The 20,873-nt window shown below is 45.8% G+C and overlaps 1 protein-coding gene across 1 annotated transcript in view; it reads left to right on the forward strand.

Annotated features, from left to right (window-relative positions):
• The window catches only part of PLEKHA2 (pleckstrin homology domain containing A2), a 93,143-nt gene that overhangs the window by 54,044 nt on the left and 18,226 nt on the right, over positions 1–20,873 (forward strand). Inside the window, exons 7-10 of the mRNA XM_029603953.1 lie at positions 9,877–10,005; positions 10,492–10,560; positions 10,680–10,750; positions 18,172–18,235. Of these exons, the coding sequence (XP_029459813.1) occupies positions 9,877–10,005; positions 10,492–10,560; positions 10,680–10,750; positions 18,172–18,235 (333 nt within the window). The remainder of the gene's footprint in view (positions 1–9,876; positions 10,006–10,491; positions 10,561–10,679; positions 10,751–18,171; positions 18,236–20,873) is intronic.

Raw genomic sequence — 20,873 nt, forward strand, 5'->3', positions numbered from 1 at the left:
GGAGCAGGGTATCCTTTATACTATTGTGACGGGTGGCCATCCCATTGCTGAGCATCCACAATCACTCTCTGGTGATCTGTGGCATGCTCTCTCCAGTCCTGTGCCTAGGTTCCCTTTTTAGCTCCAAATAAAAACAGAGAACATTGCTGGCACACATTTATCTGGAATCAGAACCAACGGTGGGAGAAATGCTCGCCTCAGGCTGCTGAGGAAAACAGAGTAGCATCTGACATGCCACCTCATTACAGATGGTCTTTAGAGAACCAACTCCCTGGCAATTTTCACCAATAGCAAAGCTGTCCTGGAGTGACCCTGAAGTTCTCATGCTGCATACCAACTGTCATGCTTTCTCATGGAGTTCAGGCCTGGTGTGACTGAGTGTGCATACCGTGCATTTGCACAGTGCAGCACACTCAGGGAGGTGGCGGGCCATTTCTGATGTGCTCGCAGGGCTCCCAACCCTGCAAACAGGATGAAAACAGTGGCAGTAACCCATATTTATGATATACCCACAAGGATCCCCAGCCCCATGGGTAAGAAGAAGACGACAATAGCGGCGGGGGCAAGAATTCCTGATATGCTCACTGGGCTCCCAGTCCTATGAGCAGGAAGGAATTGCACATTTAGAAAGAGCACTCGAGGCTCCCAGCCCTGCAAGCAGGAAGATAGCGGCAGCCGCGGCATGAGTTTATGATGTAATTATGAGGGCAGGGCCAAGCCCCAGCCTCGCAGGAAGAAGACAGTGATAGCAGCTGAAATTAAGACATGCTGGCAGGGATTCCACACCCCACAGGCAGAAAGACAGTGGTATGATGTGGGGTTCCTACACCCGGCGGACAGAACAGAAAAAAAGAAGTGACCTGGAGGGTGGAAGGGAAGGGAAGGGAAGGGAAAGTGGGGGTGTGAATGAGAGGGGCTGAGAAGGAAGGAAAGAGAATTGAATAAGAAGAAAGGGGAATAAGAGGGATTGGGTGAGTGTGCATGTATGTGTGAACACATGTGAGTGTGTGAGCATGTGAGAATTTGAGCATGAGTGTGAGCAAGCATGTATGTGAGTGAGCATGTGTGTGTGTGAGCATGTGAGAATGAGCATGTGAGTGAGATCTTGTGTGTGAGTGAAAGCGTGTGAGCATGTGTGTGTGAGAGCATGAGAGTGTGAAAGCTTCAGTGTGTGACAGCATGTGAGAGAGTATGAACGAGTGAGTGTGTGTGTATGCGCGAGAGAATTAACATATGCGTGTTAAAAACTATGTGTATATGAGAGAGAGTGGACAAAGTGGGGTAGATTTTTAAAGAAGCGCGAGCGGGGTACATTTGTGTGCACTACCCAGCGCGCACAAATGTATACCCGATTTTATAACGTGCACGCGCTGCCGTGCGCATGTTATAAAATCTAGGGACGGCGGGCACAAGGGGGTGCAAACTTGTGCTCCTTGGCGCGCCGAGCCCTAGGGGAGCCCCAATGGCTTTCCCCGTTCCCTCCAAGGCTGTTCCGAAATCGGAGCGGCCTCGGAGAGAACTTTTCTTCTGCTCCCCCCACCTTTCCCTCCCTTCCCCTATCTAACTCACCCCCCAGCCCTACCTAAATCCCCCCTACCTTATTTCAATTATTTACGTCTGCCAGAGGCTGTCGGCGCACCATCCCCCGGTACAGTCATTGTGCCGGAGGCCTCGGTCCCACCCCCGGACTGGCGCCACGCCCATGCCCTCGCCCCTTCCCACCCCTTTTTCAAAACCCCAGGACATACACGCGTCCCGGGGCTTGTGTGCGCCACCGAGCCTGTGCAAAATAGGCTCAGCGCGCGCAGGAGCAGGTTTTTGGGGTTACGCACGTAACCCTTTGAAATCTGCCCCAGTGTGTGTAGCCCCCCACTACTCCAGTCCAATTTCAGAGTGACTGAAAATCAAAAATTACCTGGTATGAAAAGCTGGAAATTTTTTTTTATCCTTATTAGTTTAATTATTATTGATGTTATTTCATGTCTGCTATTTTTACATAACTCATTGGTTTTTGGGAACTTTGAAAATTTTTTTATGAATTTAATTTTAGAATGTTATTCTATTCATCAGCTGTCTTAAAATATTTATTTATTTATTTGTATGGTTTTATTATGACTTATATTTCCTGATTTTATTGTTTTATGAGGAATGGTGATATTTCTGTTTTTCCTTTGTTGCACTGCATACAGATTCTGGCTATTAGTAATTTTCAGTTCAGTGTTTGCACATTTCTATTTATGGTCTGTCTGCATTCTGGTGTATAATGGAAATGAGATATTCTGCTATTGTATAGTTTCTGTGTAGGGATCTATAACAGCCTGTCTTGTTCTGTTTTGTTTTGTTTTTTAAATAGGGGATGTATTGGTATTTTAGAGCTTGGTATAATATTTGCAATGTTGCATTTTTACGGGTAGGATTTTCACGATTTGAGTGCTGGCAGTTAGTGCAGTTTTGGTATCGGAGGTTTACTATATTGTATTTGTAGTTCAGTTTATTCATGGCTTTTTGAGGGCTAAGTCCAAACCCAATGCACTTTACAATAGTTCTAGGACCATATGGACTCCAAATCTCTTTTTTGCAGAGTTTCCTCACTGGCATCACAGCATTGCATGCAAATATTGTTGTAAGATATATTTTTACATCAGAAGATTGTACTTTGAATGTCCTTTTTATGTAAAATCTGTTATTCATGCATCAATCTAATTGTGTATGGTGAGAGCTGGGAAAATCGGGGAGCCCAAGGGTATAAGGTTCACTGAGTGCCTAATACCCTTGCACTTGCCCTGAAAGAGAGCGCCATACACAGACCATCACCATTCACCATGCAAATACTGGGGAAGGGGGAGAAACAGATGGTAGGGTTGCGAGGAGTGTGGCAGGATTGCCAGCTTCTTAAAAATATCACTGACCCTCTTATCTGCCACACCTCTGGAAATTCTGACCCCTGTCTGTCCACTTCCCCAGCATTTCAAATCATCAAAAGGGCCAAACCCCTTTACCATCTCAGTGATTTGACCCGTGCTATGCCATGCCTCTGGGGGGGGCGGCAGGCGCCATCTCTTCCCTCGCCTCTGGCAGCAGATTGCCTTGAGCCACCCCTGTGTCTGAGCCTGAGTGCCTGTAAAGTGTCTGTGTGAGAACTTATGTGTATGTTTGTGTGCCTGTGAGAGCCCATGTGTCTCACACACACACACATAATGTATCTGTGAGGGAGAGAGAGCCTGTGTACATTAGAGAGAGGGAGTGTGTGAGAGAATGAATGTGTTATTGTGCATGTGTGTGAGAGAGAAGATAAAATTTGTGCGGCCCTACCTCCCTCAATCCATGACAATCTCAGGGCGACTGGAAATGAGAAGATACCAGGTGTAGAGAGCAGAAGATTTTTTAATCCTTATTAGTTTTAATTACTGGGTGTTATTTGATTCTGCTCTTTCAAAATATTTAATTTTTTTTGGGGGGGGGGAATAGAACATTTTTTAATTATTGGATTTTTTATTCATCAGATGTTTTGAAATATTTTTTTGGTGTTTGTGAAAAAGAGTATTTATTCTTTTTATGAATATGATTTTACTATTATGATGTTTTATATTTCTTGATTTTATTATTTAATGTTTTATGAAGAATGTTAATGTTTCTGTTTTTCCATTGTTGCTCTGCATGCAGAGGCTGGCTTGTTGTGGGTTCCAGTTCTGTTCTTCTCAGCACGTTTCTGTTTCTACCTTCTGATCTCTTTATTCTGTATTTGGTGAAGGTCTGTCTGTGCTCTGCATTTGTGACCGAGGTGAGGTATTTTGCTGGCATGTAATTTCTGTGAAGGGATCTGTAGCAGCCTGGTTTCCTAATAAGAGTTTTATTGGTGTTCCAGGGCCTGGTGTAATATGGGCAGTGTTACCTTTTCATAGATAAGGTTGTTAGGGTTGTTTTGATATGGGAGGTTTACTATATTGTAATGGTAATTCTGTTTGTTCATGGCTTACTGAGGGCCAAGCCCTCATCCAACACGCATTACAAAAAATCTAATTCCATAGGAGTTCAAAGTGTCTTTTTTGCAGAGTTTTCTGATTCACACCACAGGAGTGCACGTAAATATAATATGCATGTTGTGATATTTTTGCCTCAGCAGACTGCACTTCTGAATGTTCCTTTTCATGTAAAATGTATTATAAATGTATAATTTAATTGTGTGTGTCTGTAAAGGATGCGGGGGCGTGTGTGCAAGGCTGAAGGTTTGCCTAGGGTACCTAATACCCTTCCCTATCCATGGGTTCTGGGGTGGGAGGGCGTGTCAGCCTTTAAAAATATAGATTGCAGGACGGAGCTGGGCTTTATTTGATAGGCCCAGGACAGGCACTGAATGAATTTTGGGGGGGGGGGGGGGGGGGGGGTTCAGCACAATAATTCGCACAGGGCAGCAAAAAAGCTCGCACTGGCCCTGATGGAGTTGGCAGTAAAGCCTAGGATTATCTTTCATTCAGGCTGTACTTTACTGTGGGGAATTATTTTAAAATTCTTCTGGGTTACTTTGTATACATTGTCCCTAGACCCTGTGACCAGTGCTATATACAGCATTAGATCATTATCTGTTAGTTGGACAACCCCTTCATCTTCAGACACCTCTAGTGTTTATAATTTAAATTTTCTGCAGTCTTTTCTATTCTTCAGCAGTGGCCTTCCATGTAATGTGAAAACCATGTAACAATACACTGAGAGAAATCCCTGGCTATGAGTTCAAGTCCCTGCCTGTGCCACTGACACTGTGTATCCCTGAAAAAGTCTCTCACTTTTAATCCCAGTTTAGACACTTTCTCTGTGTTTGTGAGACTCCAGAGAAGTCACTTAGGTTTCCTGTGTCTCACTCCACATAACTTTAATTGGGTAATAATGTAACTTGACTTCCTGCTTTTGTCTTCCCTTAACAAGGGCCTTTAACACCTGAAAGCCAGAAAGTTAGTGAAGCTATATAAGGCACCCCTATTACAATAGTATAAATCAAAATAGCACCGTTCTCATAGCAGATTCAAGCTAGCACATTTAAAATAAGAGTATTTTCCACTTCTCTGAGACAGCAATTTGCTTGGTCACCAGATAACTTCTGTAATGCCCATACAGGCTTAGATAGCTTGATTAACTTTCCAGATTTTAGTTGCTAAAGGCCCCTTTGAAACCCAAATCTAGCTGGGGTGTGAGCGAGTTCTTCAAGGTGGAAGAGGAAGGCATTTAGAATGGCCCCTGATGTCTGGGATCTCTGCAGAAGCCTCTATGGGCACTGCAGAAGTTGTCTGGGATCACTGCCTCACTTGTCATATTTGAGGATGCTCAGTTAAATGTTGCCTTCTCCTCAATTTACATCGTCTCAGTCATGGCCTTGCTGTTTTACCAAAAAGCCTCTCATTTGTCTGTTTTTCTTGACTGGAAATAAAGGTAAGGGTAAGGAGAGGGGCAAAGGGTAGAGATGGAGTTTTAAATAATAAGGGGAGGATGGGGGAGTTGAAAATGTAAAGGTGGGCAGTAGATATCTTTATATATCTAGGGTGATGTGTTTTTATGGTTGTGTTATTAGGTTTTTTTTATGATTGTAAATCGCTGTGAGCTTGACAGTATCAGCGAATAATAAATAGAAAGTTGAAATAAAGAAATAGATTGCAAGCTCCATGGAGTGGGGACTCTCCATCATTGTGTGTCTCTGTACAGTGCTGCATACATCAGGTGTGCGCTATGCAAACTAGGAGGAGGAGGATAATGACAACAAGATTTTCTCAAGGCACCAAAATGCAGTGCCTTGTCAACATGTTGGAAAGTGCTTTGGGCTTCTGTTTGCATGAAAGACCCACCAAGAGGTAATTTTCCAAGCCGCTGATGCACACAAAACCTGGCGCGTCGGTGGCTGCTCTGGGCTCAGTGTGTGTGTAACCTGGTTTTCCACATAACTTTGATGTGCCCTGCGGAGCGGCATTGTGGAGGCGGAGTCAACACTTTTTCATTGTACAAGTATGGGCGTAGGAGTATACGGAGGAGGTATCCCATAACTTTATGAGAGTGAGAGTGTGTGTGTTTGTAACACTGGGCAACAAATTTTCACAAAAGTCATGTTACGGAAATGAAATTAGTCAATTCTTATAAATTTCCATGTGCTAAACATGAATGTGACTGTGAAAATGCAAAATTGGCTCTAGTTTTTTTGTAATATGCAATAATATAATTACATCTTGAATTGTATGCCAATAGTAGGAGACCTACGGTTAATACCATTTGAAAAATGAAGTCATAGACTACGTCTTAGATTTCTTTGCTTGTCTCTTGTACACCTGTTCGGGAGCATCTCTGCGGAGTGTCTAGCAGTAGTCAGCCAGCATGAATATTTCAAATGCTCACCCTTTCTGACTGGGCTTCATATAGTACACTGCTGACGTCAGCTTACTCAGCAGCAGCAGCATGGCAGTAGAACTGCATTGCATCAGAAAATGATGTAATAAACTCTGGATGATGTGTGCATGATGGTATTATGCAATATGATGCAATATTACATCATTCTAGGCTTATTTACAGTCCTACTGGATAAATTTACATGACTAAACATAGAAAGTGAACTATATTAAATTTCTTCAAAACGAGAGCCAATAAAAACTTTTCATGGTCATATTCGTGTTCAGCACATCAAGATACTACAGAGTAGGACCTTTTTAGGTCAGTAACACTTTCATTCTTGCCCAGTGAATGGGCCAGTTACCTGAGCATTTTCCAAAACAAATTTATGTGGGTAAGTTCACTCTGAAAATACAATAAACATGCAGACTTTACTGCTATACAGGCTGTTTATGAGTCCATGAGTCTAAATTATTCACGGTGGTTTCCATAGCTGTCCCTCTATCGTTGTCTAATGCCTTTTCTTAGTGTGTATGTCCCACATAAAAGAGTTGTGCCAGGGAAATGTCAAGCAAGCCAGTCAGGTAGGCCTTTACATCTTCACTGATCAGGAGACATGCACCAGGAAAACAAGGTTGAATGAGCCCCCCTAAGCTCATTAGTTTCTTTTCTAGCTGCTGCCTGGATGAGACACTGAAAGACTGAGTCCCCTCAGAGCACTGACTGTCTGGCCCAGCACAGTATCCAATTCAATTCATTTTATCCACATGACTTACCACAATAATATGGTACAACATCGGTGATAAAAAAAAATTGAATTACTAAACAATAAAAAATAAGAATCAATAATCAATATAATATGATCTCTAATAAAACAGCTTTCAAATTTAAACAAGAACAGTACAAAACCAAAAAATGATAAAATTAAATCTATATGAAACCAATCCTAGAGATTTCCTGCCTGGCTTTGAAAACAAGCTTTTCATGTCACGCATTCCAGATATTAATTAAAGAGCGGGGGTCAGTTTAACTTGTTAGTTCTTTTTCCAGTGGCGTAGGATCCTTGGCAAGGTGCAGTACCTTTTGATGAACCAACATACGAATTGTCCATGACCTCTTGAGGCCTCATGTGTGCCCTCTTCAAAAATCCCAATGGCCAATAAAAGGGATCACATTCTGCAAAGGACCCAGCTGTCTCCTAGATTAATGCAGCTCCTATGACTTTGCACTACCTGGCGGACTAGCAATCAGTGCTCTTCTTTTCCTCTATGACAACCCTTCGTGTGGTGCAGTTGCTTTCCCCCATTCTTGTGTTGCTGACGTTTTCTAACCCACTCCTGATTTCCAGAGTCTTGAGTATCGTTTATGGATGTCAAAATAATTCCACCGTACCTGCCCTCATGAAAGGTATTTTCATGATGACTATGTTCTAATCTTCTACAGAAACAAAATTAGAGACTATTTTTTATTAGAAGGTCATTCATGTCCAGATGCTTTATGAAACGTTTTCAGAAGTCTCAAGTGAAGACAGTTGAAACCTGAGTAGAACCCAAATGTGGTTTTCAGGAGTTGGTATTTTCTGGCTGATACACTCACAGATTCTTTCTTGCTATTGTCTTTTTCTGATTCACTCTAGGAGTTGTACCCCATGCATGCATCTCTTCCACTGTCTTGCTTTTCCTGCTCCTTTCCTGTTCTTCGGCCTCCTCTGGTTCTGCCTCTCTTCCTAGATACTGGGCACCTGGTTTTCCTCTCCTAGCTGCACCGATGGACCTAGGTAATTTCAGAACCTTTTCCTTTCTCACTGCAGTGTAAAACGTGGACAGAGGTAGCATGTGCTTGGCACCTTGGAATAAATGTTTCAGAGCTGGGGAAAAAGTGGAAAAAAAAAAAAAAAAAAGAAATACAGATTTAGGCAAAAGAGTAAAAATAAAGTGCAGAAAACTCCACAAGCTATGTTTCTTCACACAGTTTTGAAATAACTCATATTTTGGCTAAGGATTAGTATTTTGCAACCACTGGAAGGGAAGATTTCCACAGGAAAAAGAAAGCATGCAAGCAAAGACTTCTTCAGAAAGCCACGTGTGGCTGCTGCCCGAGTCTTGCAATCACAGGGACAATTTGCCAAACTTTCTGGGTAGTTGTGAAGTCCATGGGAAGTTTTCCTTGGGGACCTCCCACCAGCTCTCAAATTGCCTATTTGGAAGGCCACCCATAGAGATTGCACCTGCCTTTTCCACGGATACTTTTTTCCATGAAATACAAAGTACGCAGTTTTGAAATGCAAAGCTCTGTGCGTTGTTGTCTCTCCTAATCTGACCCCATCTCCGAGCCCATGAGTAAAAAAGTCCACTCACTGATTGTGCCACATACCTTTAGCTGCATAGAGGCTGGGCAGTTTCAGACACTCTGTTTACCTGGCTAAATGACTTTTGAAAATTGCCCTCTGTATGTACACAGTTTTCTGTGGATATTTTTTCTCTTCCATAATGTTGTTGTTTTTATTTTTGGCCTGACAGCTTCCCCCTGCTCCTTTCGGATTTCTAACCCAACTGGAACCTGTCCTAGCTAGGGCTGCGGTGCCCTGAGGCGTTGCTCACAGCTACCGGGGGAGTTCCCCCAATTTTATTCTCTTGAGCTCCTTCTGTAACGCAGTCATCACAGCGCCAGCCCATCCAGGCTGAGGGAGTGCGCTGCAGACCATGGCTCCCTACACAACACCTGTGCTCCCTGTATCCTACCTATAGGGGTCACTATTGTGCAATGGCCGAGCCCCCACTTTCCTCATAGGGGCTGGGTCCACTGCCACTTTCTGGCCCGATGAGCCAGATTTCCCACGTGGCAGTGCGCAGCAGAACATGGCCAAAAGATGCGCCATTTCAAAATTGCTTGCGTCAAACCGGCTTGTGGGCTTTCTGCATGTATCAGATTTTAACGTAGATCTGGTCCTTCTAGAGCATTAAATAAAAAATAACATTTTGAATCAAGCAATCGGGTTCACAGCCCATCCTTGCATTGCTTTTGTTTTCGAGGTAAGTTTCTAATATTTCAGGTGGCCAGCATTGTCTCTGATATTTTGCCAACTGCCTTGATTTTAGCACTGAATCCAAAGAAATCAGAAAATTACCATCCAAAGAAGGATAAGCACAACAGAGCCTGAAAAGAAATGTCCTCAAGCTGAATTCAATTCTGGTGTTTTAAAGACAAGTCTTTCCCAAGATATACTCAACAGAAGGATGGCTGACCTAAAACTGTCCCCAGTTCAGCTCCGGACTGTGCTGTTTCTGAGCATTTTTTGCAAACATGTTGGCCTGAAAAAGGCCAAGTTTGCTTCTAGTATTTTTGGTACCAAATATTTGGGGGGAAAGGGGAAGCAGACTCCCGAACATTACATCACCTTAAAAACTAACTCAATAAATACATTTAGTAAAATTTCTTGCAAACCTTGGAAATGTTACAAAAATCTCCTTCTGTAAATTTTTTGTAATCCCCTTCTATTTTTAACTCTGTTAGAATGGAGGAGAAAGCCAGGAAGCACGTTATCCTAGCCCTCACGCTGTCCTGAGACGTTCCCAGAGCCATGTTCCCACATCTGGACCACCAGTCCTCAAGAGCGGCTACTGCGTGAAGCAGGGTAACGTGGTAAGTACTGCTCGGCCTGAGATGCAGGGATGCTGTGGGCTGGTATCTGGGATATAGTCACTGGGATACCTTCAAGGTGCAATCTAAGTATCTGTAATTGTGTCATCGCTCAACTATGGCAGACAGGCCAGGCATGACAGAGGGATCTCTGTGCTTTGGATAAGTTCTTGGAGGAGAAGTCCATTAACTGTTATTAATCAAGTTCTCTTAGGGAATGGCCACTGCTATTACTGGCATTAGTAGCATGGGATCTTCTTAGTGTTTGGGTATTTGCCAGGTTCTTATGGCCTGGGTTGGCCACTGTTGGAAACAGGATGCTGGGCTTAATGGACCCTTGGTCTGACCCAGTATGGCAACTTTTTATGTTCTTTCTATTTGCCACTTATAGTTTCCCCATTGTTTGTTGGCCTTTATGCTTGCAATGCCAGTAACCCAGTGCAGTATCTGGGACCCGGTTCGAAACCTTTTCTTTTTGCTCTGTTGCAGAGGAAGAGCTGGAAACGACGGTACTTTGTATTAGATGCCTGTTCTATCAGTTACTTCAAATGTGAGCAGGTAAATAAGGCTGCATACATACCCAATGAGGGCCAGATGGCTCGTACTCCGAGGATCCCATCGCCAGCTAGTCAGTTCCTCCTCACATACCTGATTGTATTACCTGTTCCTTTCCCTAGGACAGGGAACCTTTGCGGTCGATACAGCTGAGAGATGTACAGAAGATCCATGAATGTCTGGTGAAATCTGGGTAATATGATTTTGCTGAACGTTTTAAATGTATAAGAAGGGAGGAGATGGCCTGTGTATTTGGGTGGGAAGGTGTAAGTAGAGGTAACAAGGGTTCTAGCTTGCGCTTTGGATTTATATTCCTAGGGTCCAGTCTGGATCCTGGCGCTGACTCAGTTTGTGCAGCTGCTTTGATTCACGTGGGGATGGGGGCCATGAGCCACAGCAGAATGCAGGTGGCAGTGAGGGTTGGAGATGGTAATAACACCTACAAAATTAGAATATGCACGAAGCACAGAAAGGTTCCAGGCACTGAGACTGCATCCTCCCCAGTCCCTCAGCCCAACTGCAGTGGGGCTAGGAATAGAGACAAGAACAAGAGAAAAAAAAAGAAAACTCCAGTTAACTAAATCATGCAATTTCAAGCAATGTTTTTAGAAAAATGCACTCTTAAAAAGTAATTTTAAGCATAGTCGAGGAATTTAGCAGTGATTTCTAGCAGATTATAATTTGCTTAATGAAAGCTACCAAAGTAGTTGTGTGTAGACAATATAAAATCCTAATAAAGCAACCCAATGCAATCTCAGGTTACTGGTGCCCCTTTGATTCATGCGCGCAGTAGATTGTAGTGAGATGGATGATCAGCTGGGGCTGGCTGAGCTGCAGGTGCTGCTGGGCAGAAGATCTGGCTTCAGTTCCCAGGGCAGGGCTCGGCCGGCTGGGTCTCGGGGTGGGTGGATTTAGGGCTCCTGACGCAAGGCCCCAGTCTAGGATCATGGCTGCAGTGACAGGGCTAAAGGAGTGGGAGACGATATAAAACAGGGAGAAAAGCCCGCCGGGGCAATAATCGTTGAAGGCTCCTGCGTGCCGTCACCCAGCGGAGGTGGAGTCCGTTTGAGCTGGTACCCTAAAGGGGCAGAGGAAAACCGCTGGGTCAGAAATGAAGAGTTTTTAAAAGAAGAAAGCCGTAGGATTAGATATTTGTGAGAAAGCGGGCAGAATTCCTCCGGCTCATCACAGCCCTAGGGGGGTCTCCTATAAAAGGTTTTTATTATAGTGAGGGGCAGCTCTTTTTGGATGGTAGCTCTGGCAGCGTGTGGTATGTGCCAGAGGAAATTAGAGCACATTATTTGCATAACGGTGAGGAGAAGCAGGAGCCGAGACTTCACCAGTCAAGTGCTTATTTTTAGAAGCAGCTTTGAAACCACTGCTTTTTTTAAATTAAAGGGAAAAAAAAAAAAAAAAGGGCACGTGAAAATGAGCCACTTTGGCTCTGCAGTATTAACCTGGGAATGTAAGGCAACAGGCCGCGCTGGTCCCAGCTTTAGCCCATGACATCTTTGCGCTTGTGCTTCCAGTTTCTCTGCCCATAACAGGAACCACAAGAATCCAGTGTCAGTTAAGAGAGAGCCCTTGGGAACGAGGGAAAAGAAAAGGCTGAGGCCATGCGTCCTATTTAGTAATGCATCATTTTATATATAGAAAAGAAGGACATGGAAAGAGATCTAGGATTATTAGGACCAAGACCATCAGAGGGAGGCAAAATGCCCAAGAAATAAGCTGAAATTTGGAAAACATTTGCTTTAATTACTTAATTGCTTAAAAATGCTTATATTACCACTTTCCTGGTCACTCAAAGCAGTGAACAGAAGTGGACTGAGCACGGCAGTAAAAACGCAAATGGCAACCATACCCAATAAAAGTACAGCACTGCTGGCTACCGATCACAGGATCCCTGCACCAGATTAAGCAAACTAGGCCTATCCGAAGCCTGAAGAATTTCTATAGAACTTAGGAAGAGCTGCACCTGCTCTGATGAGACCCAGGCCATGCAGGCAGATCAGCTAAGAATTTCCCTACCTCCCCCTACCTGCCTCCATGGCTCACAAGATGAAAACGAGCAAAGAGGTCTCACTCCCCACCCTCACTGCTGCCAGAGGAGCATAAACAACTAATCGGATCAAAGCGCACCACCTAAAGCAGTCATCTCTGGCTCATTCAAAGGGCAAAGCCAGGTTTTTAGCTTCTTTCTAAGCATCAGGAAATTTGTTTCTGTCCTAATGCCAACTGGCAAGCAGTTCCACAAGGTAGCTGGAGCAGCCGGAAAGGCTCTGGCCCTATTACCAGCCAACTGTATCTCATCGGAGGAGATATCTTCAGAGTCTCTCTGGCTTGATCTTAAAGTCTGGCCAGGACTGTGCCACTGGAACTTATTCAACAGGTATGAGGCAGCTGTACCTCAAGAGGTTGACGCTCTTATTGCAGCCATAGCCAGTGTAATTGACAGAGCTCTGGGCCCATATTTGTCCTTCTAGGGCTGCCAGTGACCACCTTTGTAGCTACGTTTTGTAGGCGTTGGGTGGTCTTGGAATGTAGAAGGCGATGCAGTAGTCTGAGTGCGATGTTAGAAAAAGATGAAACAATGAGTACAATGTTTTAGGAATATACTTTCCACAATGCAAGAAAGCAGTCACAGAAATGAAGATGTACCTTCTGGCCCTGGCTGGCTGATGTCCTGTCTGGCTATGTGTCCCCCTCCCACCCCTCCCTTCTTGACATTCACTGGGTGTCAGACTAGTGCTATCTGCTATTCATCTGTCGAGAAATGCCCATGCGAGCAGACAGAGGCAGACATCCCACAGTCTGGCAGCTGCTGTTGCAAGTGAGCCTCTTCCACTCTTCATGGGCGGGAGGACTTCAGACTGTGGTTTTTCATTGTCTTGTACAGAATGTTTTTGTGACCTATTGAGAGAGGTGCCTAAGTTTGCCTAGAGCTGAAAAGCTACAAGCCCCTTGTTTTCATGTTTCCACCTTGGCTCAGTGCCATGCTATAATTAAGTGTGGTGACATTTCTCTGAGAATTCAAGCGGCAACATCTAGAGGTAGATCTTGTGGCCTTTCTTACGTTTTTTTCTTTTGTTTCCTTAGGCCTCTCCCCCTGTGGCTTGCACTTTGTTCGGTGCGATTTGTGGGATGGGCTCATGGTTCCTTTGCCATGGACAGGGCTCTCCGATCACTGAACAAAAGATCCCAGACCACATCTGCACTGGCACAAGGTGGAGCAGGTTTTAGTGCCTCCATGAGAATGGCCCTAGTGTCCATTATGCACCTGGGGTCCTGGGTGAAGGCACGGAAAACCAGCCATCTTCACCCTTTGGCTGTCTGCAGCACCACCTTTACTATGGACACATCCCCATGCTGTCACTGGTGATCCTCACCGATCCCCCTAAAATTCCCTGATCTCTGTCAGCTGGCACTGAAGGAAGCGTGGGTACCATGAGCTGTTTACATAAATACCTTTCTGCCTCTAATCATCATTAGACGGGGGCTGCGTGAAGTCTGTGCTGCTGGGGGAGAGGCTGTAAAGAAGCCAGAACCTCTCTCTTGCCAGCCCTGGTTTTAGCCCCTGGCATCCATGGGCTTTACGGGCACTTGGAGCAACACCCGGACTGGCTCAGCCTGACCCTGAGGACCCTGATAATTCTGTATCACATGCAGAATTAGGAGGTCCTCAGTCACCAAGGCCTTGAGACCTGCTGCTGCTGCTGCTGATCCTATCTCATGGTTTTAACTTGTTTTGATAGCAGGAGTCTTGGCGGCAAATGACATGAATCTTTTTTTGTTTTTTGCTGCCTCATCCATCCTTATTAGATCATCCTAGTCACTTTCTTTCACTTGGTACCTGATTTACTGAGGCTTTTCTCCCATTCTGCATCTATGGGAAAAATGCTTAGTAAATGAGGCCCTGAGTCTCTGAGTCTCTTTAAATGTTCTCATTAGCTGTCGCTCCTTCATACACCTACCCTGAATTAAAGGAAAAAAGAATGCAAAATTCTCATTTCTGCCAACTCTTCCATGATATCACATTTGGTGGCATCGCTGTTTGAGTAATAACAATACTTGCGTTTGTTTGGTGAAAGGAGACAGAGGCTCAAGGTCTGGCCTGGCTCTGTGGAGAACTGCAGTTATTTTCCAGGTGCTCAGGAGAATTTTGTCCTCCCTCTAAAGTTAGCAGCGGGCTCTATTTTTTTTTTTTTGTCATGATTGGATGAGGTGAGAGCACTCTGGAGACTTTCGTTTCCCATCCTACCACTGTCCTGTCTACAGAGGTAACCCTGTAGCAGCTCTGTCACATGACTGTCAGAGTATTTGTATGGAAACTTATTTTTGGATCTATGTGATCTCAAGTGCATGGGTACAACATCTGTTTTGTTGATCCAATTTTTGGTAGCAATGTTTACAAAGACTCCGGTTTTCTGCAGGACCATTACAACACTGTAAGCTGAACGGAAAGATGCTTTAAATTTGTTTTAATTACACTAATTGACTGGGCAGGACAGCAGGTGGCACTCTCTTCTCTATCTAATCAATACTGCTTCAGCTGGGACTCAGGATGTTTGCATTCAAAGGGCGACCAGGTCTCAGGCGTTGTTTTTCCACAAACCTATCTGGTAGGCCACAGTGTCCAAATTACAGCATCAAGTCCTTTTAAAGGGACAACACAGATACGAGGATGTTTCTCTTAGAGAGAATGGTTCATTACTAACCATATCTGGTTGGAAAGATGAAATTTGTTTCCAGGAAGGACCCCAAGGGACATGAGAAGCCAGGCATCCATTATCATCCATTATCATAGTAGCATCTAAAAAAAATATCTAAAGTAAAGAAGACTGATTTTTTTTAATGGATATTGACTTCAAAATGGCAGCCTCCTCTGATAAATGGTAACCATGTTGATGAAATGTAATATTTTTTGGCTCATCATGTCTATCGTTATCCTTCAGAGCTGGCCTTATTGTGCTAGCAGTGTCAAAGGTGTCCTGAGACCCAACTCCAGTAAATGACATTGTAATTATTTAATTTCATGTTCCTTACTGGGATAGAGGGGAATGTCTGTCGTTCCCTGTGATCTGGGGCTCCTGTGTAGTGTATCCACCATACTCCCTTGCCCCCCACATAAGATGGTCCCTGGTCAAATGATATTAGCCAGAATCACCCAGCTCAATTTGGATCAAAGCTAAAACCCAATGCAAAGGTTAATGGCAAAATCACAGGATTTTGTGTTATCATGTAGAATTTCTTCCATCCTGTAGTTTGCATTTCATCTGCGGTGGTCAAGGATTACATTTATTGGCCAGTTTTCTTTGGTTTGCTGCCCAAACCACTAATTTTGTTCATTCTTGGACATGCTTTCCCCGTTAGACAGCTCTGATCCTCATAGAAGGCCCTTCTTTCCACTCCACCCCCCTAACTTCTGCTAAACTGAATTGCACAAGACTGAGGGCCTTCAGCTGCTATACTCCCAAGATCTGGAAGGAGGTACCACTATCCATTCACCTGGACCCAAGCTACCTTGCTTTCCGGAAAATAGCAAAGGCATGGTTATTCAGCCAGGCCTTCCCTCAGTTGGCTCACTATGAAGAAAAATATTTTCCTACCCCTAAGCTTTATATTCTCATAATGTCATACAATGCTAACTAGTATCTCCATAATATATACTTTCAATCCTTAATTTTATTGTAATCTGCTCTGAGACCATCCCTGACTAAAAGAGCAGAATAGCAACTGCTTGTGAATAAACAGCTAGGCATGCTGCAGCACCCAAAGGGTTAAGCTAATGTGCTGGATAAGGGGGTGGAGAGGGGCTTGCTCTCATTCCTGTTTGCACAGTTTCTCCAGGAGAACCCCTCTGCCACGGCCATTGAAATTCCCTGTGCACGTTGGGGCATGACACCTTCTCACTTTCTCACATTCTTAACATTCAATAAAACATACCCAACACAGGTGGATGCAGCAAGGTAGCTGTGTGGATTCTACTTATATAGGGAATATAGTAAACAAATATCGGGATACCCCTCTACCTCAGACAGAGCTGGAGAGGAATAACCAGGCATTAAGAGACTGAAAGAAGCCAGCGGTCAGAGCTTTGCAGGTTCCGGCTTGAATCTGACTTAGGTTGTGAGAACTGCTAAAGCAGCTGTCACAGCTCTGCTATAGAGAATTGAGCTGGGTTCATCTTAGCATGACACCTAATGGTCAGCCAAAGAGCAGCACTGGAAGCTGCTCTAGAGCACTGTAACCTACTCTCTGTGCTGCAAATTTTAACACACGTGTTACTCATTAACACTAAACTCTAACCTAGTGTGAAATGGACTTGATAACTGGTTAGGAATATGACATGGCATCAGGAATGTGGCAATTCCCACCCCCAACCCCTCAGAAAACCCCTCAACGTTGCATTTAATGTCATCAGCTATGTGAGAGTGTTCCATTATGATAGCTAAAAGGCTGAATTTTAAATATTTCTTGCTGTATTATTTCTATGACGTACTGACTCTTGCCTTCCCCTGTCACAGCAGGAAAGATGCTGCCTGTGTGCAAATCATGCAGATATCCAAAGATGAGAATTGTTCATTACTCCTGTAATCAGAACGGATGGTTATCACTCTTGAGCCCTCAGCCTCCTGGCTGAAGGAATACATTGCAGCAAAAATGTCATTTTCTCAAAAGAAAATGAAGATGAACGGGTTTTCTTTTTAGACGGAAACCTGTTCACAGGCAGTCCCGCTTGCCTATAGACAAAAATAGCTGGGAGTAGGAAGAGGTGTTAAATTCTTTTACGACAACTGCAAAATGACAGATTGTGCAAGTGTGTGTGTGTGTGTGTGTGGGGAGGGAATAGTCCATTGCTGCTGAGAGACAGGCGCACCAGTGACAGCCTAAGATGAGCTTCAAAGCTCAGTTTGATTTCTGAAGAGTTGGCTGGTGGATGACAGATGATCCTGCTGTTTATATTACAAACTGCGTATAAGAGAAACCTATAAAAAAAAAGAGCACCTTTGCAGATGTCAGAACTCCAAGAATATACTTCCTTCGGACACACGGACATCTAACTTTATCTGCTGCTGAATGGTAGGAAGTAGGAAGGTACCCAGACTTCGCCTAAGGGCGTGACCCAAGCAGGCCAAAAGCTGTGATTCTTGGGGCCTGATGGTGCCATTTATATAGCTACTTTGTGGGGTTTGCCTTTGATGAAGTTTATGACCGCCGCATCCTATGGATTTTGTAACTGGTCTTAGAAATATAAAGGGCTTGGGAAACCATGTGAGCATGGACACATTAATAGAGGAGACTCACCTGAAGATGACAAGCCTGCATGAGAGCTCTCCCATCAGCAAGGTGAATTCCTAGCACTTCTGAAAGGAGCTGTGGGCTATAGGCTCTGTGTAGCTCCTCAATGGCCATCTTAAAAGCAGTTGAGTGTTGTCCTGACATGGATGGGAAGAAGGCAGGAGAGATGTCCTAGGGGGGACTATGACCTGCCAGGATCTGCAGTTGTCTAAGGAAAAGAGCATGGGCTTATCCTGCCACACTGCAATGTGTTTTTTTTCAAGATTTATATACCCTGGTTTGCCTGGTAACTTCTGTCTCTTTGATTTTTAGGGACCTTTTAATGAGAGACAACCTATTTGAAATAATAACCACCTCCAGGATCTTCTATATTCAGGTAAACCTACCGAGACTTGTTAACATTGTTAAGCCACTCCTCAAGCACTACCAAATAAATCAAGGAAAATAATACTGTCTGCTTTTATCTAAAGTTGTAATCTGCCTTGAGGCCATTCTTGGTAAAAAGAGGAATATTAAATGTCAGTAAAAACATAAATAAATAAAATGTATCCCCTGAGATCAACAGAAGCATAAAGCTATTACCACATAATTAGGAAACTAAACCCAAGCTCTGCTCCTTTAATGTAGGTCCCTGAGCTCTCTCAGAGACCCCCCACCTCCATCCCCATTACTGCTGGTCCCTGAGCTCTCTCAGAGACCCCCACCTCCATCCCCATTACTGCTGGTCCCTGAGCTCTCTCAGAGACCCCCCCACCTCCATCCCCATTACTGCTGGTCCCTGAGCTCTCTCAGAGACCCCCACCTCCCCCATTACTGCTGGTCCCTGAGCTCTCTCAGAGACCCCCACCTCCATCCCCATTACTGTAGGTCCCTGAGCTCTCTCAGAGACCCCCACCTCCATCCCCATTACTGTAGGTCCCTGAGCTCTCTCAGAGACCCCCACCTCCATCCCCATTACTGCTGGTCCCTGAGCTCTCTCAGAGACCCCCACCTCCATCCCCATTACTGCTGGTCCCTGAGCTCTCTCAGAGACCCCCACCTCCCCCATTACTGCTGGTCCCTGAGTTCTCTCAGAGACCCCCACCTCCATCCCCATTACTGTAGGTCCCTGAGTTCTCTCAGAGACCCCCACCTCCATCCCCATTACTGTAGGTCCCTGAGTTCTCTCAGAGACCCCCACCTCCATCCCCATTACTGCTGGTCCCTGAGCTCTCTCAGAGACCCCCACCTCCATCCCCATTACTGTAGGTCCCTGAGCTCTCTCAGAGACCCCCACCTCCCCCATTACTGCTGGTCCCTGAGCTCTCTCGGAGACCCCCCACCCCCATCCCTATTACTGCTGGTCCCTGGGCTCTCTCAGAGACCCCCACCTCCATCTCCATTACTGTAGGTCCCTGAGCTCTCTCAGAGACCCCCACCTCCCCCATTACTGCTGGTCCCTGAGCTCTCTCAGAGACCCCCCACCCCCATCCCTATTACTGCTGGTCCCTGGGCTCTCTCAGAGACCCCCCCACCTCCATCCCCATTACTGTAGGTCCCTGAGCTCTCTCAGAGACCCCCCACCTCCATCCCCATTACTGCTGGTCCCTGAGCTCTCTCAGAGACCCCCCCACCTCCATCCCCATTACTGCTGGTCCCTGAGCTCTCTCAGAGACCCCCACCTCCATCCCCATTACTGCTGGTCCCTGAGCTCTCTCAGAGACCCCCCACCTCCATCCCCATTACTGCTGGTCCCTGAGCTCTCAGAGACCCCCACCTCCATCCCCATTACTGCTGGTCCCTGAGCTCTCTCAGAGACCCCCACCTCCATCCCCATTACTGCTGGTCCCTGAGCTCTCTCAGAGACCCCCCACCTCCATCCCCATTACTGTAGGTCCCTGAGCTCTCTCAGAGACCCCCACCTCCATCCCCATTACTGCTGGTCCCTGAGCTCTCTCAGAGACCCCCCACCTCCATCCCCATTACTGTAGGTCCCTGAGCTCTCTCAGAGACCCCCCACCTCCATCCCCATTACTGTAGGTCCCTGAGCTCTCTCAGAGACCCCCCACCTCCATCCCCATTACTGCTGGTCCCTGAGCTCTCTCAGAGACCCCCCACCTCCATCCCCATTACTGCTGGTCCCTGAGCTCTCTCAGAGACCCCCCACCTCCATCCCCATTACTGCTGGTCCCTGAGCTCTCTCAGAGACCCCCCACCTCCATCCCCATTACTGCTGGTCCCTGAGCTCTCTCAGAGACCCCCCACCTCCATCCCCATTACTGCTGGTCCCTGAGCTCTCTCAGAGACCCCCACCTCCATCCCCATTACTGCTGGTCCCTGAGCTCTCTCAGAGACCCCCCACCCCCATCCCTATTACTGCTGGTCCCTGGGCTCTCTCAGAGACCCCCACCTCCATCCCTATTACTGTAGGTCCCTGAGCTCTCTCAGAGACCCCCCACCTCCATCCCCATTACTGTAGGTCCCTGAGCTCTCTCAGAGACCCCCCACCTCCATCCCCATTACTGCTGGTCCCTGAGCTCTCTCAGAGACCCCCCACCCCCATCCCTATTACTGCTGGTCCCTGGGCTCTTTCAGAGACCCCCACCTCCATCCCCATTACTGTAGGTCCCTGAGCTCTCTCAGAGACCCCCACCTCCATCCCCATTACTGCTGGTCCCTGAGCTCTCTCAGAGACCCCCCACCTCCATCCCCATTACTGCTGGTCCCTGAGCTCTCTCAGAGACCCCCACCCCCATCCCTATTACTGTAGGTCCCTGAGCTCTCTCAGAGACCCCCACCTCCATCCCCATTACTGTAGGTCCCTGAGCTCTCTCAGAGACCCCCCACCTCCATCCCCATTACTGCTGGTCCCTGAGCTCTCTCAGAGACCCCCACCTCCATCCCCATTACTGCTGGTCCCTGAGCTCTCTCAGAAACCTCCAGCTCCAGACCCATTACTACTGATCTCTCAGCTCCCAAAATGATTGGGGGTGCTAAACTCAATACAAAGTGCCCCTCTCTGGAGTTTGCTCAAT

Source organism: Rhinatrema bivittatum, chromosome 5 (genome assembly GCF_901001135.1).
Source record: "Rhinatrema bivittatum chromosome 5, aRhiBiv1.1, whole genome shotgun sequence".
Lineage (NCBI taxonomy): Eukaryota > Metazoa > Chordata > Amphibia > Gymnophiona > Rhinatrematidae > Rhinatrema > Rhinatrema bivittatum.